The sequence below is a fragment of the Hyaloscypha bicolor genome (genome assembly GCF_002865645.1).
Source record: "Hyaloscypha bicolor E unplaced genomic scaffold K444scaffold_58, whole genome shotgun sequence".
In the NCBI taxonomy this organism is placed as follows: domain Eukaryota; kingdom Fungi; phylum Ascomycota; class Leotiomycetes; order Helotiales; family Hyaloscyphaceae; genus Hyaloscypha; species Hyaloscypha bicolor.
The window spans coordinates 721,930-746,643 of NW_020194560.1; the positions used below are offsets into that span (position 1 = coordinate 721,930).

Consider the following 24,714-nt stretch of genomic DNA (forward strand, 5'->3'; position numbering starts at 1 on the left):
CTAATTAATACCCCTTTCCAAAGCTAGAAGCGTCTCTCTATATATTCCCTAGTACTTAGCCAAGCCTGTAAAGCACTTTACTTAACTAGGAAATATAATCCCATATAATCCGTATAATTCCGATTATTTATATAATTCCAATTACAAGCTTTACTTAAAATAGGAAACTAGATCCATAATATCTAATACCTGTCTATATGCCATTACATATACCTATTATATTAACTCCCCCTCTGGGCCCTTATTCTCAAGAGGCCTGAGAGAATTATAAATAGCTTTATAAATAATTTCCTGAAATCTTTCCGGCTATTAGTCCTCTCTAAAAACTCCTTATAATTACCCCATTATTATACCAGGTAATAGACTTGAGGATATAGTTTACTAACCCTGCCTAGCTAATTTGCAAATTGCCTCTAGTAATTCCCCCTTATAAAGGTAGTACAGGTATGATATATACTATTAGGCAGGAAGCTCTTCCGGTCTTCTAATTAGTTCGTAAATCCTAACTTAGCCTCTATTTATAAATAAATTATTACTTTATAGGCCCAAGAGCTTGGAAAAGTTAATCTAATCTTCTAGTTTATTTATAAATCCCTTCTTTAGAATTTTCTGGGTATTCCTGGCATAGAGCCGGTTCTAAATTCGTAATTACTATTTAGGGAGAGGGTATTATAAAAAGGTCTCTTTTTTCCTACTAACTAATCTTTCTTTCCTTAACCATAATACTATACCCAGCTTTTCCTTGTCTCTTATCTTCCTTCTTTAAGCCTTCTTTAAGCTTCTTTAAGCTTTATTCAAACTTTATTCAAGCTTTATTTAAGTTCCCTTCTAATTCCCTCTTCTACTTCTTTATTTATTAAGATAAATACTTCTCTTAGTACTTATTAGTCTATTACTATCTATTTGGCTAATACTCTTATATTCTTAATTCGCCCTTACTATCTTTAATATTCCAAGAATATTACTAAGTTTCCCGATCTTACTTATATTAAGAGTAATAATTACTTAATATATAATTACTACTACTTTAAGAATAAGAAGTATAATTCTATAAGTTATAATTTCCTTTATTTATTTCCTATTCTAATACTATCTAAGATTTCTCAAGTATATATAGTATAATTAAACTGCCTTCTTTAAGCCATTAATATATATAAGCATCTTTCCTATCTTTTACCTAAAAAAGAAAAGGCTATTACTATTCTTCTTTTATACTAAATAGTATATACTTCTCATATTAAAGCTATTATTTGAGGCTAACGGATTTCCCTAATAATCCAAGGAATAGGTTAAGTAATTCTTACTAGCTTAGTATAAGTATAAAGTACTCTTAATAATATAATTAATATTTTTTAGTATTAAGTAAGTTTACTTCTTCCTCATTTCTTACTAATAGCTAATAGCTTTATAGGCTAATTTGCTACCTGTTTCTTGAGAGAATCCTAATAAGGATAATAATAAGAATAATAAAGAGTAGTTATAAGAATAGGATATTTATAGAATATAGAAATTAGAGTTTTTAGAGTTCTTAATAATTTTCATATGATTTTTCTAAGAATAAATATATGGTTTTTAATAATTTCCTAATAAAAGTATTTATTTTTTGTACTTTTATTTAACTAATAGTATTATAATATTACTTTTTTCCAAGTATTCTTATAATTCTTAAGCTATATTCTCTAGATTACTTAGTAGTTTCCATATATTATTTACTAGTAAATAGCTCTTCTAATAAACGAGATACTTCTTTCCTTTTCTATCCTCTCTATAAGCTATAATAAATTCTATCTTGAATTCTTCTTTACTCTTAATCTTAACCGGTTCTGGTTCTACTATAATACCAGCTTGCGGGTACTATAGTTCTAAGAGAGAAATATAAAAAACATTATAGATCTAATATAATAGTAGTAATTCCAAGTAATATACCTGTTTATATATTCTTATAACTTCTAGAACTTTAAAGAGGCCGAGATATCTATTTACTAGCTTTATACTAGGTTATAGCTATTAAATATTCTTTATATAAAGTATAACTTTATTATATATATTAAATTCCTTATTAATATATTTCTTATTATAGTACTTTTTTTATATATTTATTATTTCTTGCTATTATTTCTCTAGTATTTCCCGTTCTACTTAAATCCTCTATATTCTTTCCTATACTACTAGTACCTCTTTTTCTGGAATATTATTCTTAATATATAGTTTAATACTAGAATAGAATTCATATAATATATAAAATAAGGAAATTCCTATTATTAAATATATAAAGTTATTATATATGAATTCTATAAAAGTAAGCTTTATTACCCAGTTATTTTACTAGTAGCTAGTATAATACCTTAAGTACTATTCCAGAGTTTGGTTTAGATTCTCTATTTATTTATTAGTTTACGGGTAGAATACTATACTTAGTTATTATTAAACCTTTAAGTAGAAATACAGACTTAACTAGAACTTGCTTATAAAAACAGATTCTTTATTAGAGGTTATACCTGTAGGCATACCGAAATCTTTAATAATATAATACATAAATAGCTCTACTAACTCAGGAGCCGAGATTTCCTTAATAATCGGAATATATTATATTATTTTTATATATCTATTAATAATAATAAGTATAGAATTATATACTTTACTATAAAACCTAGAAGAGAATAGTTCTATAATAAAGTCTATAGTAATTTCTTACTATAGCTTAAAGAAAAGAAAAAACGAACTAAATATATTATATAATAGATATTTCTTTATCTTAGTTTATTAATATATAGAACAAGTTCTAATATAGTCTTTTATATTCTTTTTTATACTTTACTAGAAGTACTTTTTCTAGAAAATCTCTAGTATCTTACTAGTACTAAAATGCTTACCTATAGGATTATTATAGTTAGCTTATAGTAATTCTTTTTTAAGAGCCGGCTTATTTAGTATATAGATAATATCCTAATATCTTAATAATCCAGATATATCAAGTTCTCAAGTCTTAATAGCTCTAGTAAAAGTTCCCTTTAAGAACTATTTATACTACTAGTATTATACTAATAAATTGAGCCTTTAGTACTATAATAGTAGTTTAAGTAATATTTCTTTATCTTTCTTATATACTATTTCGGACCTAGCTATTTATATAGCTAGAATCCGTAGTATATACTATTTATAACTAGTTATACTAGTAATAGGCTTAAATAATAGTATCTCTGGTATTACTCTATTACTAAAATAGACTTCCTTTTCGGAATTTCTTAGTATCTTACTAATTAAGAAGTACTTATTTTCTTTTTCCTGGGCCTTAAATTATAGTATTATAGGAATAGTATAGCGTCCTATTACTACTACTTATAGGGCTCTCTATTCTATATTTTATAGCTTATTATAAAGTATAGGTAATAAAGTATCTTTATTTATACCTGCTATAAAGTCTGGCCTTCTTAATAGCCTATTAGCGGTATTATTATATTTCGGCTAGTACTCTAAAATAAAGTTAAAGATAACTAGTTCCTTTACTTATCTTATTTATTAACTATTTAGTTTTCTCTTAGTTATAAAGTATTTCAAGTTATTATAATCTATCTTAATAATAATAGTATACCGGATATATACTAGGTAATATTACTAGATATAGAATACTAGAATAATAGCTAAAAACTTAGAATTATATATCTTATACCTACTCTTAATTATAGTTATTTTTTTTAAATAGAAAGCAATAGGGTACTACCTGGCTTTTGCTTTCTTACTAAAGAGCTAGGAAATTATATCTATAATTATAAATCCTAAAGTATCCGTTTTTATATAAATTTTTAAGGCTAGGTTAAAATAATAAAGAATTAATACTATTATAAATATAATTTATAGCTCCTTAAAAGCCCTATCTACCTTATTTATCTAGCTAAAATAATATTATGGGTTTTTACTAGTTTTTAATAAATTAGTTAATTCTTTTATTACCCTAGAATATTTATAAATAAATCTCTAGTAAAAGTTAGTAAAATCCAGAAATACTTGAACTTCTCGGATATTATTCTTTAGGGCCGGCTATTTCCTAATAGCTATAACCCTACTAGCTTCTATTTCTATACTATCTAGGCTAATTACAAATTCCAGGAACTTTATTTTCTCTATATTAAACTTATATTTTACTAAGTTTATAAAGAGCTAGTATTATTATAACTACTTGAATATATATTAGACTATTACTATATACTATTCTAGGTTCTCTAAATAAATCAAAATATTATCTAGATAAACTATATAAATAATATTTATAAGGCCTATTAGTATATAATTAATATATATCTGGAATATTACTAGAGTATTAAATAGTCTAAAAGATATAATATAGTATTTAAAATATTTATAATATATTCGGAATACTATCTTCTACTCATTACCCTCCCGTATTTATAACTAATAGTAAGTATTCTTTAAGTCTAGCTTTATATATATCTTTGCTTTATAAAGCCTATCTATAGTCTTACTAATAAATAGTAATAGTATTCGGTTCTTAATAATAATCCTATTTAGATTCCGGTAATTAATATATAAATATAGGCTGCCTCTTTTCTTTAGAATAAATATAATTAGGATATTAGCTAGGCTAGTAGAATAATAGATCTATTTCTTCTCTAGGCTAGTATTAAGATATTCCCGAAAAACTTTAAGCTTTCTTTTTAATAAAGTATATATAGGACTATATAGTAATTAGGACCCTAGTTCCAGATCTATATAATACTCTATTATATAATAGTCGGGTAATATACCTATAGCCTCTATAAAAAATACTTAGAAAAGGTCTTAATACTTCTTGGGAAATATAACTATCTTATTAATAATAATAGTAGTAATTCTTTGGCTATTTATTATAGAATAAACAATTAATAGAAAAACATATATCTTATATTTTACTACTTTAGTAAATTTCCTAGTATTTAGAACTTTAATCTTCTATAATTAAATCTGGTATCTCTATATTACTTCCCTAAAGGAAATCAGGGAATTAACCTAGTAAAGCTATAGAAATCCAAGTATTATATTAATATAGTTTAGATTAAAATCATATAATATAAAGTATATATTAGCTTTCTTTTAGTCTTTTAGTATATCCTTAGTAATAATCCCAAGAATATAATCTCTATATAAATAGATTCTTTTTCCCTTTAGTAAGAATAAGGGAATTGCCCTTAATATTAATAAAATACCCATATCTAAAGCTAATTTCCTTTTTATATAATTAGCCTTTATACCCGAGTTTACTAATACTCTAACTCTTTATTTATCTTTTATTATCTTAATAGTAACCTTAATTACTATTCTCGTTTTAGGGGCCTTGCCCTCTATAGTATAAACGAGTATAATTACTATAGAATATACCCGTTTCCTGGCTTCTTTAGTTCTGGGTACTTATATACTTTATAGCTAGACTTATTATAATTATAGTAAGTTAGTTTCCCTTAATTAGGGCAAGTAGTAATATAATAACCCTCTTTCTAGTAAATAAAGCAAATTATACCCGGTTTTATAGATCCCGATACAGGTACTATATTAGACCCTATTACTATATCTTTACTATTCCGGTTTTATAAACTTTATAATAGAAATATACTTCTTTTCTGTTTCTCTTTATTATTTCTCTTCTCTTTTCTCCTATTCTCTTCCTTTTACTATTCTATTAGCTCATTATTACATTCCTATTAAGTAAACAGGTTCAAATTATTCTTAATTCTTATAGCTATAAAAATAAGCTTTTCTCTTTTTTATAGAGTATTCCCTTAATAATTAATCTTGGTCCGAATCTCCTGCCTTAAATTATTAAATAAGTTATCCTGCTCTTATAATAAACCCGTATATCCCAAGTTATCTAATAGGCTATTTAAGTAAGATATAAAGCTTTAGATATTCTAGCCTGGCTATTATTTAATATCTTTAAACTTAGTAAGAGTATTATTACTATAGTTCTCCGGATCCAAGATAGAATTCTTTATAAATTTAATAATAGTCTCCTAATCTGTAGTATTAATACCTACTAATTACTTCCTATATTTTCAGATATTTCTGGCTATACTTTTAAAATAAGAAGTATAATATATAATCTTTACTATATTAGTAGCCTAGGTAATTCTACTATCTTTATACTATTTTAACTTTACTTAATAGAAGAAGTCCTGGGCTTCTTTAATACTCTTTCCCTAGTAAATAGGTAATTCTCGGGTTTTTAGAGCCCTCCGAACTAAAGATATTACCGGGAATATAATGGGTTCTATATCGGATATCCAAATATTTTCAAGATAATAGATCTAAGCTTCTAGCTTCTCTAAATCTTCTCTTTATTATATTTTTATTTCTAACTTAGTAATATAATAGTAAGCTGCCGCTAATTTCTCTATTATTATTATTCTATTTACTAGTTCTAGGGGTATCTGAGTTCTATTTCCTTTTCCTAATTAGATAATACAAAGAGTATTTAACTAGGTACTTCCCTAGATACCCGGTTAGGTTACCCTAGTAATAGTAAAGGCGCTTCTCCTAGTTAATACTCTAGCTATTAATATTTTGTCTATTAATAGCTTAACTACCTCGTAATAAACTGCTCCCCAAAAGTTAGATTAATTAGAATATAAGGCACGTAATAATAGGGTAATATATAAGTAGTTAAGGTAAGTAAGCTATAGAGTAATACTTATAAGTATAACTAATTTCAAGAATTAATTCTAATAAAAGACTAATTAATACCCTTTTCTAAAGCTAGGAGCGTCTCCCTATATATTCCCTAGTACTTAGCCAAGCCTATAAAGCACTTTACTTAACTAGGAAATATAATCCCATATAATCCGTATAATTCCGATTACCTATATAATTCCGATTATAAGCTTTACCTAAAATAGGAAACTAGATCTATAATATCTAATACCTATCTATATACTATTATATATACCTATTATAGCTATTTCCGGCTCAAATTTATTAGAAATAAAGAAGTAATTAATATTTTTAAAAAACTTCTTACTAAAAGTAATAGCCTTTTTATAGTCTATAAGGAAAATATAGCTAATATTCTAATATTCTTTACTAAGGTAAAATTCGCTATTTAAAGCTTTAGTAATAGCCAGATCTTTAGTATTACCTTTATACTAATTATAATTAATATTTCTAGAAATAAAGTATTAGGCTAGCTAAAGATAAATAACTAGATAAATAAGATATTTACTTAATACCTTATAAAATCCGAGTTATATTAATAGATCTACTATTAAAAGTTAAGAAACTAAGGTAAAGTAGCTATTACTAAGATCTTTATATATTAATATATTATTTTTTCGGAAATAAAACTATAGTATTTTTATTTCTTTTATTAAAAGCTTTTAAATACTAAGCTTTTTAATTTATTTTAGGTAATTCTTTTTATAAATATAGCTATTTATACTTAAATTAGTAATACTAGACTTAGGAATAGGAACTATAATATTGAATTAGAGCTATAGATTAGGGCGGAATTAATTAGAAATATAGTATTTATATTTATATTTCTTAATTTCCTAATTCTTAAAAAAGAAATCTCGTATTTCCTTATTTATTTAAATAATAGAAATATACTTCTTATCTTTAATAACTTTATAGATCTTAATAACTAGCTTTAGAGTATTCTTAATCTCTTATATATTAATAGAGAGAATATTAGTAAATTACTAAATATATACTATATAAAAAGCTTTAAGGAATCTATTATTAATTCTATAGTATTCTTACTTATAGATAAGTCTTATAATACTATTATATATCTCCTTAAAAGTATATTTATCTTACTAAGCAAGTATTAACTTCTATTTAGCTAATATCTTATAAGTATACTAGATATCTTTATTAAGTTCTTTAGACTTAATATTTCTGGTTTTCTATTTCTTAATTCTGGATATAGTTAAGGAAATCTTTTTAGATAATATCTTTTCCTTTAGTATAGAGGGCTTCTTTTCGCCTTCTACTATTTTACTAACTTTATACTTAGTCTAATATTTAGATTTCTGCTATTTATTAGGAGTCTTAGGCTTAGCTTATTCTCTATTCTTACCAGATTCTTCTTATCTAGTTATATTAGTTCTACTAGCTTTACTAGTAGTTTTCTTATTAGGCTTTACTAAATTAGCTCTATTTTTCTTAGCTAGATCCGGTTAAATTAAGACTGAAATTATAATAGGGGCCTATTTTTTAGGCTTATCTCAGAAAGCAGGAAAAGGCTTATTACTATAAACTTTCTTAATTAGGATTCCGGAAATATTAAAGATATACTATCTAGCTTTAAGATTATTAGCTAATAGTAGCTTAAATACTAATTCTTTATATTCCGAAATAGCTTTAGTATATTTGAATACCTTAGTAATATCTAATTTAGTAAATATACTAGTATTCTAATACTTCTTATTCTTAATATACTCTAAAGTAGCTTTATTAATTAATTAAATAGCTTTATATACTAAAGCTTTTATTTTAAAAAAAGAATATAACTTCTTATAAATATTCTTACTAAAATTATTATAGATATTATTAATATATTAGCTAAAAGCTTTACTATATAATATAATTCTATTCTAACTTTTAGTATTAAGACTATTTACTATAGTCTTAATCTTATTAAGCTTCTTTTATCTATCTTTAGAAATGCTTTTAATAATATTCTCGAATTCTCTATTATTAGCTTAATAGTTCTTTAGCTTCTTCTTAGTTAATTCTAGTCTAGTTCTGTTTCTAATAAAGGTTTTCTACTTTAAAAGCTTATTATATATATTACTTAGCTTATCTAGGATATTTATATTAAATTCGGTAATTATAATTATCTTTTCTAGTATTAGTAGGCCTTTTATAATTACCTAAGCTTCTTTAATACTCTAAACTTTAATACTATTAATCTATAGGCTTTTAATAATACTATAGCTTATAAGAACTAGCTATTATATTTTATTAACTTAAGGAATCTATTCTTTAGCTATTTTATTATTCTTAATAAATTATAAAGATATTATTAGTATAATAGTTATAGGTTATAGAATTAAAGGTTCTCGAGGTTATAAGAATTTCTTTTAAATATATTCCAAAATAAAGAGTAAATTAGAATAGTTTTGAATTATATAAATATATTATATATATTCGAGTTTTTTTTCTTTCTAATAAGAAAATAAAACTGAAATAGTAATATATATAATAGGGAAAATAGATATAATAATTAGGTATATTTAAAATAATATAATTATGAATTAGGAATAATTATAGAAAGTAAAATATAGAATTAGGCTTTTATTATAGAAAAAAATATAAATATATATACCTAAGGAAATATAATTAAGGAAATAATTAAAATAAATTAAACTAAATAGTAATAATAGGGAAATAAGAAAATAATATAATAGAAATATAAATATAGTAATAATATCTAAAGTATTAAAATATAGAAGGAAATAATAAAAAATTTATAATATAAATATATTCTAATCTCTTATTTATTTAAAAATATTTCTATTAACTCAAAAAATAATATAAAAGAAAGAAAATAATATAGGAAATATATAAAAGATAAGATATATAAGTATACTAAAGATATTAGAGAAAATATAAAATAAGTATTAATAGAAAAGAAGTCAGAGTAATAAGATTAAGAAATAACTTAGAATAAGGTATTATTTTTTCTAAAACTAATCTATATCCTTTCTAAAAGCTAATTATATTTATTTAATACTTATTAGAATTAATTTTAAATAATATAAAACTATTTAGTTATTTGGGACTTTAAAGTAATATTTATATTAATAAAAGTAATACTAAAGGCATTAAAGTATATAGAAAAGAGAACTATAAGATAGTATAAATAGAGTTTATAATATTATTATTAAATTTGAAATAATTAATATTAAAGTTAATATAGAATATAGAAAGGTTAGGTATTCCGAATTAGTATTAAGGATATAGGAATTATTTAGATAATATTTAATAATAAGAAATAGATTAATAATAAGAATTAATGAATTATACTAGCTTTTTAAAAAAGTAATTAGTTTCTGGTAATAAAATAATATCTTAATTAGGGAATAGGTTCTATATAGAAGAAGTTCTCTTTATATAGAAATAGGAATATATAATATACTAACTAAGCCTTAGTATAAGTTTTAAGAATAGCTATAATTATATTAAAGAGGAAGTGGGTTTTTTAATACGAGATAGGCTTTAAATAGGCAGATCTAGTTTATCTAATATCTAATAGATTTCCAGAATTATATATTATTAAATATCTTCGGAAATAACTATTAGGTTTAATAAAGTTTTCCTTTCCTCTTATAGGGCTTCTAATTTAGCTATTTCGTCTATATATAACTTATAATTAGGAAGTTTATTTAAGTATTATAAGGAAACTTATAATAATAATTCAAGTTAAAGTCGAGATCTATAGTTATTATAGTCGAGCTTTAGACTAGTATAAGCCGCGAGAATAGCCAGTTAAAAAGACAGGTAAAGCCTTTAAAAGATTTCTAGTTTAGTAAGATATATATAAAAGACTTTTTTCTTTTTTCTTTTCTTTCTCTAATTTCAAATATAGTTATTATCTATTACTATAGTTCGGAATTAAGAGTCTATAAAGTAATCTTTTAATTCTCTATTTATTTTTATACTAAAAGAGATTCTTTATATTTAATTCCTAAGATCTAGTAGTAGAATTTCATATATTAAGAATATTATCTAGTAATAATAATTAGATAATAGTAAGAAATAAATAATAATAAAGCTTATCTAATTTCTAGAATAATAGTTTAATAATAATATTCTTTAAAAATTATAAATATTAGTTAGAAGGAAAAAATAAAAAATATATAAAGAATTAAATATAATAAGCTTTATTCTAGATTAAGAAAAGCTTCTATTATTAGATACTTTCTTCTAATTTTTTATAAAGGAAATATATTTTGCTTTTTCTAATTTTAGTAACTCTAAAATATATATAATAATACTAGTAGCTTTCTTAATTTCCTAAATACTATTTTGCTTATAGTACTTTATAACTATTCTTTTTCTAGTTCTATATCTATTTTAAAATATTTATTTATAGATATATACTTATTATTAACTTCGTTTTTAGGGAAATACTAGAATTTATTTCTTTTAATAAATTACTTGAGTTAATTCCCGGTATATATTCTTTAAAATATAATACTATTAAATTCTTCTAGTATATAGTATTTCTTTAGTTAATCCGTATATCTTACTTTATATAGGCCAAGCTAGTAATATAGTAGCTTTATATTTCTTGACTTATCTTAATTTATTAATTTAATATTATATATAAGAACTAGATTCTTTTCGGAAATAGGCTTTAAATAAATCTAGTAGGTAGTATTAAATTACTCTTTTTCTTCTCGATATCTTTTATTCTTTTTTATTCTGGCTTCTTTAATGTCTTTATTTATTATTTATATTTACTTTATATATATCTCTAGAAGCGTTTCTTTATTATAGACTTTGTCTTATTTAAGTATTTTTCAGGTTAGAAAGCGTATTTCTATAAGTAGTATTACTTTCTTATTATAAATTATATAAAAGGAAGTAAATCTAGTTAGTTTATATATAGTAATTTAATTAGTAAATAGAATATATAATAGTAAATCTACCTAAGGCTTTTTTTTACTTATTATAAGTATTATAAATACTTGAATAATCGGTTAATATTTTCTTTTAATTATACTATTTTCTTTAAAATTATAGGCCAAAATAATAATTCTATTAATTCCTAGCTTATTAAGTTCCTGAATTACTATTTCTTTAAATTCTGATCTATTATTTACCTTAAGCTATCTAAATAAATTATATTTATAAATAATTTCTTCCTAAATAAACTTGGTTATTTTCTTACTAGTTAGGTTCTTTAAAAGTCTAGCTTTAACTTATCTTAAGAAGTTATTTCTAGTAATAATTAATGAGTTATATTCTTTATAATCTAGTAATTTAATTATATTAATCCTAAGGTAATAGAAAAGAGGTATAGCTTTTATTAGATATAAAGCTTTTTCTTGTTTTCTTTTATTCTTATACTAATAAACCTTATATATATTAATATATTTCTATATATAGTTATAATAACCTTTCTAGTAATAGTAGCTAGCTACTAAATAAAAAGTACTTTTTCTTCTAGTATATCTAATCTTATTATATAGCTCTTTAATAATAATTTCCTTTTATTCTTAGTTATTAATAATAAGTCGAGATAAATATACTTTAGATATAATTCTCTAGAGTAATTAATCTTTTATACTATAATTTAAAGCTTTTTTACTTAACTTTTAAAACTCGGCTCTAGATATTTCTTCTAGTCTAGAGAGTATTATAAGATATTATATAATATTCTAGTATTATTTGAAATAGCTATTATCTAAAAAATCTAGTAAAATAGTCGAATTATTAAATAAAATATAGGAGTTAGTATTATTATTTACTATTTTACTAGAGGTTATATATAAAAGGCTATAGCTTTTATTATATAACTTCCGGATTTTATTATTTTTTAATATTACTAATTTATTTCTAGATATAGTAAAGCTTTAATTATTAATCTCTAGTAACTAAATACTATTATCCAAATATCTAGTAAAGGTTTTAGAAGTCTAATTCCTTAAAATAATATTATATAACTAAATCGGAACTACTTTTTTTATCCGAATTTTCTGCCTAATAAGTACTATTCTAATAGTATTAAGCTTTATTATTAAATATTTATTAATATCCTTATTATTTTTGGTATTACCTTCTTATTATAGATATCTTAACAATCTATTAGTAGTAATATACTTAGTTTTCTTAATATACTTAACTTTAAAGTCAAATAACTAAATTTATACTAGCTAGTAAGTAATTAGAGCTCTAGGAAGATCTATAGCTACTTTACTTAGCTATATAACAAGTATATTAGTATCTAGTTCAAGAATAAAATAAATTTCATATAACCAGAATTATACTTTTTATAGATACTTTACTAGCCTTTAGTATTTTCTTTTAGTAATATTATACTTTTATTTAGTATTATTTCAGATTTCAGACTTATATTATATAACTTTCTTTTTTCTTTTATTATTATATTAACTAAGAGTTCTGCCCTATTTATTTAGGCTAGTATCTATTACTAATATAATTATTTCCTAATTTTCTAATAGATTATAGTATAACTTATAGAGTATTAGAGCTATAGTAAGCTTTTTTTAAAGGATTTATATAGCTTGCTTTTATTTATTATCCTAGTTCCATATTATATTTTTCCTTATTAAGTAATAAATAGGTTTAGTAATAATTATAAAGCCTTTAATTCAAATATAATAGTAAATAATAATTCTAATAAATACCTTACTTTTAGTTATATTATTATAATATTCTTATCTTAAGATCTTAGTAATTCCTAAACTTAAAGGGCTTTTTCTAAGTATTTTATAAATAAAGCTAATAATAATTATACTATTATAATAGAACTGCGATTTTTCTCTTATATTAGCTCTAGCTTATTTAACTTTATTTAGGATTATATCTAGGTTTTAAAAGTATTTAAATATAAAATACCAAATTTCGAGTAAAATAAGCTACCTATTATACTTTATATAAGGTCTCTTAACTCTAATATTATTAATAAATAATATAGTAATTTTAGGAAATAGATTTTCTAGAATAATTATAATAACCCATATAAACTATATAATAGAATTAGTAGCTTCCTAAGGTAATATAGTTATTTTTAATAGTTCTAGAAATATTATAAATATAGTTAAATCTCTATTATAAGTATCTAATATAAATTAATTATATCTAGAAAAGAAATTAATTAGAAAAATATAAATATATCTAGTAAATTTCTCCGAGATTTTATTAATAGACAGAAATAAGTTAGTATTTTATAGGATTACTAAATTTATCTTTATAATAATATTAATTAGTTTATAAGTTCTAGTAACCTTTTTTATAACTAAGAACTATAGATTCTAGTAAGATCTATTATATTTCTTAAGAATTCTATAATCTAGATATTCTAATAATATTTTTATTATTACTAGTACTAGAGTTTTGAGATATAGGAAATTCTTCTCTTATTAGGCTTTATACTTAATAGTCTTAATTAGAATAAGTAGGCTAATATTCTTATAAACTTTTCTTATTTCTTTTTAATTAAATATAATTATATCTTTTTAATTAATTATTAATTCTTGAAATATAGCTAGTTTTTCTTTCTAGAGCCAGTTACTAATATCTAATTATTTAAGATATTCCGGAATAAGTTATAAACCTCTTAAAATAGCTAATATTTTTAGTAAAAGGTAATTCTTATATTTTCTAGTATATTTTTATAGGTATTCTCTAGCTTTAGATCTCTTAAACTAGTCCGGATATTTACTAGGGCCTTTTCTAGTTCTATTATTAGTATTTACTAATTAAATCTTCTTATTTTTTATTTTATATACTCTTATAACTAGAAATAAATTATAGTTATTATCCTTTTTTTTAAGAGCTATAGCTATTTTCTCTAGTACTCTTTTTATCTAATTTCTAGAATTTATAACTTTTTTACTTAGCTTTTTCCTAATTAGATACAGAGAGTATTTTTTTATTTAATATTTTAATATACTTTTCTTAAGCTCTTATATATTCCAGAATTCTTTTTAGTCTTAAGTTTAATATTTCTTAGTTTCGGGAATATATTTCTTTATTATTAGGAGATATTACTTTATTTCTTTTTTAGAAATATCTTTACTTAATATTCTTTTTACTTCTTTTTCTATTAATTCCGGAACTACTCTTAATAATACTTTAATTAGAACCATTTCTGCTTTAGTTTCTCTAAAAATATTATTAATTTCCTAAATTCCTAAACCCAAAATAAAAGAATTTATAAGAAATTCCGGTATTTTCTCGTTTCCTCTAATATTATTACCGGTTATAATACTAGGCTCTATTTTTCTTTTTTCTTTTTAGTTTCCTATTTTATATTATTTAATTTCTTAATTCTGGAAGCTTAGTACTTTTAAACTATTATTTTCTTTTACTTCCCGGTATTCTTTAAAAGTAAAATAATTATAATAATATAGGTATTCTAGTTATTTTTAGGGTTAGCAAACCTTCTATTTTATAAATTATTATTTCTATATATAATATTTATTTTTATTTTTACTAAGAATAGTTAATTAAGTAGGATCTTTAGAGCCCCTTTAATTAGGAAAAATATATCTTTATATTTTACTTTATTTATAATCTTAGTTCTAAGTTTTACTATTCCTATAAATTCAAATTTTACTCTAGTAATAATAAATATTTAATAATCTATAGTATTATATACTACTTTACTAATATTTCTAGAGATCTTTTCGAGAAAAATATTAATTTTAGCTCTAGTATTAATTATTTCTTTATATTTAATATTTCCTTAAGGTTCTCGAAATATAAATCAAAAATATAAAGCTTATATAATATATTTATAAGCTAGTAATATTCGAATATTAATACTATTACCTTTAAATTAAATAATTCTATTAGTATTAGGTATCTGAGCTAGTATTTCTAATTCTTTAAATATTTTATTTATTATATAAGTTATAGCTACTAGTTCTATAAATCTTCTAGTATATCTAACTATACTTAATATAATAGTATTTTCTATTTATAAGATAATAAAATAGGAAGTATTATTCTAAATTTATTAGTTCTAAAGTATAGTAACTAGATCTAGTATTTTTAAGGTATTAATAAGTATTCTTATTTTTTTCTAAATCTTCGGAAATAGAATAATTACTTTCTTTAGTAGTCTTATTAAAATATTATTAATTTCAGGAATTCTATATTTATTATAATTAAGAATATATTAGATCTCTAATTTGTCTTATTTATTTCCGGAAATATTAATATCTATATTCTTAATTAGGCTATTCTTTTATTTATTACTACTTAAAGTAGTATTTTTCTGGCCTCTTATATAAAGTAGCTTCTCTTTTATTCTGGCTTGTTTTTAGAAAACCTCTTTAGCTATTTCTATTTCTTTTCTCTTTCTTCTTAATAAGGAACCCGTTATAGTATTAATAGAAACGCTATTTATAGCTAAATCTTAGTACTATTTATTAATTTCAGAACCTAAAGTATTAGTAATTCTAATATAATTTCCTCTAAAGTAAAGTAGCTATTTAGATTCCTTAGATATAACTTGCTTATTCTTATATATAAATCCCGGTTAGCTAGTTTCCTTTTCTTTTTCTTACCTAGTAAACTAGGTATTTCTTATTAATCTTTAGATATTTTTAAGTTAAGTATTTAAATTATAGTCGAATTCTCTTTCTTAGATTTAGGAAATAATTTAGTTAAATTACTAGTACTTACTAGTAAGGAAAAAGGAAATACTTTCTTATCTAGGCTTAAATAGCTCTTTATATTATCTTCTATTAAATTAGTAAGTATATTTATAGTTTATAAGTTCTTTTATTAGTAAGTAATAGAACTAAGAGATATAGATATATTCTGGATTAATATTATTATTCTTATTCTTATTATAATACCTATAGTAAATTTATTCTTTTAGTTCTGGGTTTATATTATAAGCTATATTAATTTAAATAATATTTTCTAATTATACTTGAGACTAATTTTTTCTAGAATATAATTATCTAGATCCTTTACTTATTCTAGCTTAATTACTATAGCTACTATAGTATTTTTTATAACTTCTACTATAACTTCTAATATATTTTTCCCGAAGATTCAAATTATATTTACTAGGCTATTAATACTATTATACTTATTATAGTTAGCTAGGCTATATAAGCAGGCTATAAATATCCTCCCGAATTATAATAGTAGCTATATTAAGTTATTTTTATAGGTTCTCTTAAGTTATAGTAGTAATAAATAGTTTTTCCAGATTTCTTATTAGTTAGTTAATATTATTTCCCTTAGGTTTACTACTTTTAGTAAATTTCATATAATTAGCTATAGGCTGGATTCTCCTCTTACTTATACCTATAATAGCTTTAAGAAGTATAATAGAAGAAACTAGTAAGAAATAATTATTTTCTAGTTTAGAAATTATATTATAGATTACTATATTTAAGTATTCTTATCTAAGTCTAGATATATCTGGGTTATTAGTAATATTAAAATAATATTTCTTCTTTTTATACTAATAGGATATTACTATTTTCTTATATATCTTACTATATTTATAGATAGAAATATCTATAGACTTAAAGTTTATATTCTTAAGAATATAATCTCTTACTAGAATAAATAATTCCCTTATAAATTCTTGATACTAAGTAATTTTATCTATTTCTTTTCTCTTTAGTAACTTTTTTAATACTTTATTAAATATATTAATATAAGACTTAGATAAAATTCCTTTATTCTAAACTTATATAATAATCTAATTAAGAAAATTATAGCTAATTTTAAGTATTTCCTAGTTATATTCTCGGAATTCCTTTAGTAAGGCTTTAAAAAACTTGATTTCCTAGTAATTTCCTAGATTATTAATATAGTACTCTAGTATAGCCTTAATCTAATTCTTATAAATAGGAGAAATATAATAGATAATTCTCTTTCTTTTAGTATTATTAGGAATATAATAGTTCTTATATATATTTATATATTATTTTAAGAATATAAAGATATTACTTTCCTGAAATTATAATATTTTAGGAGCTCTTATAAATAGCAGGTTTAAATCTAATACTAGTATATACTTATTCTTAGCTATATTAATCTTAATAATTTCTTCTATAGCTAATTATAAAGTTTCTATTCCTTCGTCGGCCATTAACTGTCCACGCTAGTAGGGGGGGCTTGGCTCAGGGCAAAAACGCGATAGATGACTAATAGGTTTCTAAGCAAAGGCACACGTTTTCGCCCTGAGCCAGGCCCCCCCTGCTAGCGTGGATAGTTGATGGCCGACGAAGGGATACCTGAGACTTCTATTAATAATATTCCTAAAAAACTAATTTCCTATTTAAGTATATTTTTTAATTTAGGAACCGGAATTAGAAAGAAACTAGTTAATAATAATAAATATAATTAAAGTTCGAGTTTTAGTATTAGTAATAATAAAGTAATAGCTTTTCTAGTCTTATTTCTATTACTTATACTTTCTTTCCTATTTTATTAGCTTAATATTTATAGTATTTTTTCTTAATTTCACTAAACTAGATATATCTATTAATACTATTAAAAGTAATAAAAATAATAAATATAATTTTACTAATTTTTCTGACTTTTCTAAATTCTCTTTTCTTTCTTTACTTAGTATCTATTTCTTTTTCTAGAAGCTTCTCTAGTTTATTTATATAATTTCTTATTTCTGATTTCTTTTTAATTCTTATTTCTAATTCTAGTTTATTATTTTATTTAAATTTAAGAATATTTTTTTTTTAAATATCTTTTTTGGACTTAGAAATAAGCTTTATTATTAAGATTAAAGCTACTTTAATTCCGGCTTTTACTATAACTAAAAATAATATATAAATTAATAGTATAACTTTATTTCCGAGTACTAAAGTCTAATTCTAACTAAGGTCTAACTTATACTATCTTAGTATAATATTTCTTATTTTATTTCTTTTACTTCTTTTTCTTTTATAATTAGCTTCTATTTCTATTACTCCTATATATTATACTAGTAATTATATTTTATAATTAACCTGTATTCAAGTTACTAGATATATTAGAAATTAATATAAGATACTAAGATTAATACTTATATATTCTTAATATTTTAGCCTTAGGCTTAAGGTATTATAATAGCCCTTTTCTCCTCTAACTTACTAAGCTAATAATCTGTTTTATAGATATTTCTTAGAACTTTATAAAAGTATTACCTTAATTATAAAGTTTTTATTCTCCCTATATTACTTATTATAAAATATATAAAAGAGAAACTATAATAAAACAAAAACCTATATAAAGTATACTAGAGTATAAAACGTAATTTAATAATAAAATAATAAATTAAAAGTATAAATAATAAAATATAAATAGTATATAATATATAAAAGCTTAATTAATTAAATACTTATAAAGGATTATTCTCTAAATTTATAAAAAAACCAGTTTTCTTATATGATTTCTGTAAGTTATATATAAAAGACTATAGCCTTTACTATATAACCTAAATTTTAAAACCGCCAAAATAATACGATTTTCGATAAGTATAGCCTGCTATACTATAATATACTTTTCTTTTATTTTCCTTTATTATTTTTCTTTTCTTTTCTTCTATTTCTTTTCTTTTACTATTCTATTAGCTTATTATTATATTTTTATTAAGTAAATAAATTCAAATTATTCTCAATTCTTATAATAATAAAAATAAGCTTCTTTTTCTTTTATAAAGTATTTCCTTAATAATTAATCTTATTCTGGATTTTCTGTCTTAAACTACTAAATAAGTTATCTTACTTTTATAATAAACCTATATATTCTAAATTATCTAATAGGCTATTTAAGTAAGATATAAAGCTTTAAATATTCTAGCCTAGCTATTATTTAGTATTCTTAAACTTAGTAAAAGTATTATTATTATAGTTCTTTAGATCCAAAATAGAATTCTTTATAAACTTAATAAAGGTTTCCTAATTTATAATATTAATACCTACTAATTACTTCCTATATTTCTAGATATTTCTAGCTATATTCTTAAAACAGGAAATATAATATATAACCTTTACTATATTAGTAGCCCAGATAATTCTACCGTTTTTATATTACTTTAACTTTATTTAATAAAAGAAGTTCTGGGCTTCTTTAATATTTTTTCTCTAGTAAATAAGTAGTTTTCGGGTTTTTAAAGCTTTTTAAACTAAGAATACTACCAGAAGTATAACGAATTCTATATTAGATATTCGAATATCTTTAAAATAATAAATCTGAACTTCTAGCTCCTTTAGATCTTCTCTTTATTATATCTCTATTTCTAACTTAATAATATAATAATAAGCCGCTACTAATTTCTTTATTATTATTATTCTACTAGCTAGTTCTAGAAATATTTAAGTTTTACTTCTTTCTCCTAATTAGGTAATATAAAGAGTACTTAACTAGATACTTCTCTAAATATCCGGTTAGGTTACTCTAGTAATAATAAAGGCACTTCTTTTAGTTAATACTTTAGCTATTAATATTTTGTCTATTAATAGCTTAATTATCTTATAATAAACTACTTTCCAAAGATTAAATTAATTAGAATATAAGGTATTTAATAGCAGAATAATATATAAGTAATTAAGGTAAATAAGCTATAAAGTAATACTTGTAAGTATAACTAATTTCAAGAATTAATTCTAATAAAAGACTAATTAATATCTCTTTCTAAAGCTAGAAGTATCTCCTTATATATTTCCTAGTACTTAGCCAAGCTTATAAAGTACTTTATTTAACTAGAAAATATAATTCTATATAATCTATATAATTCTAATTACCTATATAATTCCAATTATAAGCTTTACTTAAAATAGGAAACTAGATCTATAATATCTAATACTTATTTATATACTATTACATATACCTATTATATTATATAATATATATTATATCCTTATATAATAAAATAGCTAATAAGGCTTCTAATCTTATTATTACTAGTATATTAAATAATTTAGTTTAATTTAATTATAGCCTCTAAATCAAATCAAATTAAGTTAAAATCTACTTAATTAAATTATAATTAACTATAATTAACTATAGTTAATTATAGTTAATTATAGTTAATTATTTAGTTATATAAGTATATATATATATTTAAAGATTTAAAAGCAAGATAAGACTAAAATAAGTCTTAGGCTAGTTTATATCCGGTATTACTTAAGGCGCTTTTTACTAAATCGGGTATTGCAATATTTAATAAATAAAGCAGTATAAGCTAAAGATACTAAAACCTCCTTGATTTTCTAGTAATTCTTTACTATTTTATAAATATTATTATAATAAATAAATTAGCTAAAAATAGACTCTCTTATAAATAAATGCTTTAAATTTAGAGAATTATATCTAATTAAATACTTATTAAATAATTTTCTAGATTCTAAAGAATTTATATATAAATAAGTAATCTCTCTTAGGTTACTTCTTTCTCTTTTTATTTTATATATAAATATCTTAATAATTATAACTCTAATTAAGAAGCTTTCGATTATAAACTTACTTATTTTTACTTTATATATTCGAAAATATCTTAATAATCTTTAATTAACCTTAATTTTCCTTAAAATAAAGAGAAATAAAAAAGAATAAATAAGAATAAAAAAGATAAAAAAGAGGTTTCTAAGAAATATATCTAGTTTTTTATACCCGATTTAGGCTAGCTTTATACTTATATATATATTCTATAAGTTTTATTTATATCTTATTAATATAGTTATTAGTTATTTAATAATCTTTTAAGTTATTTGAGAAATTCAAGTTTTCTTAGTATTATATAATAATTATAGTTAATTATAATTATAATTAAATTAAATTAAGTCAAAATTTACTAAATCAAATTATAATTAATTATAATTAACTATAATTAACTATAATTAACTATAATTAACTATAATTAACTATAATTAATTATAATTAATTAGCCTTGATTTTTTTTTAATATACTAATTATTATATCTTTTTAGTCTATTTACTCATATAGTAAAGCTATTTCCTATATATATATCTATTAGTTTAAGTAACTCGTAATACTAATAACTTTTCTTTTAGTTTTCTAATTATAAAATACTTTTATAATTTTAAAGTATTAATTAGTAAAAGCGTTTAATTTTATGTTTTTATTTATAACCTTATTTTAGCTCTAGAAACACGTGCATCGTCACGTGATAATTTAATTAAATATACTTAAATATATTTAATTATAATTAAGTATAATTTAATTAAAGACTATATAACTTGATTTGATTTGATTAGTAGGCTCTAATCAAATAAAATAAAATCATTCGATATACTAAATAGTACAGATCGTATGTATTTACATTGCCTGTTTGAGTTTGGACTCACGTTTAGCTAATATTGCCGGGCCCCAGAACTAGAATTCCAAATTTCCCTGCATATTCATATATAGTATATCAAAAAAGTAATCAAGGTATTCCAAATATTCATGAATATTCATAATTAGCTTGAATAAAATATAATTACCGCAACCCTTAAATAATTTGATTAGATTAGAATATATAATTATGAATATTCATTAATACCTTGATTACTCTGCACGTGACTATAGCACGTGAAATTCTAGCCTAATTAAGTAGAGATCCCGCTCTAGTATCTCCTTAGCGCCACCTCGCTGCCTAATTAGTGGGTCGAAAGCCTTCCAAAGACGATGCTAGATCGGGAGCCATACCTAATTAGGTTAGTATATCACGTGAGATAGTCACGTGTATAGTAATCAAAGTATTCATGAATATTCATGATTACCTCAATTAGAATCTGATTAGAATATAATTAGTGGGTATTTTTGATTAATAAATTAGATTACTAGCCAGTATTCTAATCTAATCTATTCATTTGACACACTGTTCTTGTGTCCACAAAATGTTCAGCAAATGGGTCTTGATTCAATACCGTCCATTCAAAAGGCATTGGATGACATTGGCGGAACAGTCTTGGTGGCGAGGACCAATTTTGAGTGCCATGGACTTTTGGCAATCTTATCACCTGTCTGGGCCACCCTTGGTATTATATTTGGCTGCAGTTGGTTTGAGCGCCTTTGGGCTTTGCAAGAAGTTATACTTGCGAGGAACTTGAAAGTTTATTTGGGACCGTATACTCGCTACTAGAATATGCTATCTTCGTTGGTTTTAAGCATATCAAGGGCATATCTGGCGTTTTTTTCATCAGAGGTGAGATTTCCAGGCGCACGGATCGCGTGGATGGCTTCTCTGCGGTAGCTCAGATTAATTTTCTGCGCCTAGAAAAGGCTCACTATAAGTCCATAGCTTGGCCCTAGCAATATATAGTGGATATTAACAGGATCTACGCTATTACTGGTCTTGTTAGCATGGAGCTCCGGAAGCGCATACAAATTAATTACAAGTCAACGATCCAAGCCGCATTTATCAATTTCTTCAAAATTGTACTCGAAATAGGCCCAACCCTCTATTTATCACATTGCCCATGCCGAATTAACGACCTACTCAGCCTACAGTTATGGTGTCCTAATTTATGCCAGCCATCAGCGGCCAATGTTCTGGGTACGTTCGCAGTAGCCTGCGGTTTTCGAGCAGGTTGCCGAATATTTCCAAATACGTCAAGCGGCATCAAGGTTTTATCAATTTCCGACAATATTCAAGTGCAGGGTTTGAGCATTGATGCTGTCGTCTGCACCGTTGCGTCGCATTTTGTTTGGGCACGTTCCGATCGACCACGTATTGTACAATAGACTTTGGAGTGGGAAACTGCGTCCCTTAAGTCTCCCAGCAGCGCTACGAGATGCCGAATAGTGTTACAGAAGAGCATTGGCGTACATTGATTGCGAATAAGCTACACACAATGACGGCTGGCATATCAAATCGAGTCGACGACTCTCACATGATGAAGGAATTCCTATATTTCAGGACAGCGCAGTCAGGTGCAAAGGCAGGGATCGGCGACAACGTTGATATGGCATGTGTTGGTCGTCCATATTTCAGCACGAGGAACAGTCGCGTTAGCATTGGACCAGCAGACATCACAGCAGGAGATCTTGTCTGTGCCTTTTTCTGGGCCAACTCCATGTATCATTCGCCAGTCCCAATAGGCTTGTAAGTATAAGTTCCTCGGCGAAAGTTATATATATGGTCTTATGAATTCGGAGGCTTTAGTAATCATGGACCAAGGACTCGTACAGAGTGGAACCCTTGAGCTCGAGTAGACGATTGTCTACAAAGTATTCGGGGATTAAGATTGACGAATTGTGTAGGTGGTGGGGAAGGAAATCTTTAGAGGAGAGATGAGAAGTAATGAGGAGGTGAGGGAATCCGGCACCTGGCATTGGGATTGTGATCCGTCTACGCAGCTGCCCCTCAGTGGTCGAGAGAGTGTGAATCAAGATTAAGGCTAACTGGCACCTTGGCCAGTTTTGTCCACGAATAAAGATGGCTCGAGTCCGCTAGATGGGTGAAGTTGTGGGCATAAGGAGAGGGACGTCCCTTGATATTGAAAGATAGTCATTTTACCTATTTACAAATATAAAATCTCCGAAATCGTGCAACAAAATCAAAGCCCCGAGGCATATCCTGAATCAGCTAACATTTGAGAACGGGTAAAGCAATCCCTTTGTTACTTCGTCGCTGTTATACGTGGGAAGTTGGGTTTCCCGTATATTCCGAATACGAACGGTTAAACAAACATCGGCGAAGAGACTGAGAGGACGTTATACTTACAGGGATCGGGGGGAATGGTCTGGACAGACTTGACTTGAGAAACTTTTTCCTCTTAATGTATAAGTATAACTATATTTTTCAATGCGATGAATGAAAGGGTAGCCGTGATTTGATCTCCGACGAGGCTATACCTGAAGTGGAGATGTAGAAGGCACAAAGAGACTTGCTCGAGTAAGAGGCAGATCTTGAGATGGCGAAGATAAAATTTCAATACAGAAATGCAAACTGGGAGGCAAGGGCAAAAAATATGCGAAGGGTGGATATGTCTGGATTTCATGCCCATTGATGGGAATTCCGGGGAAAGTACATCTTGCTGGTGGCGACATTT

The 24,714-nt window shown here is 23.8% G+C and overlaps 1 protein-coding gene across 1 annotated transcript; it reads left to right on the forward strand.

Annotated features, from left to right (window-relative positions):
- Positions 1-23,454: 23,454 nt before the first annotated feature.
- On the forward strand, positions 23,455-23,957 carry K444DRAFT_629230 (uncharacterized protein; the record flags this gene model as incomplete). Its single annotated transcript, XM_024883032.1, has 2 exons — positions 23,455-23,765; positions 23,924-23,957. The coding sequence occupies 2 exons, from the start codon at positions 23,455-23,457 to the stop codon at positions 23,955-23,957; spliced, it is 345 nt and encodes a 114-aa protein (XP_024737653.1).
- Positions 23,958-24,714: the final 757 nt, after the last annotated feature.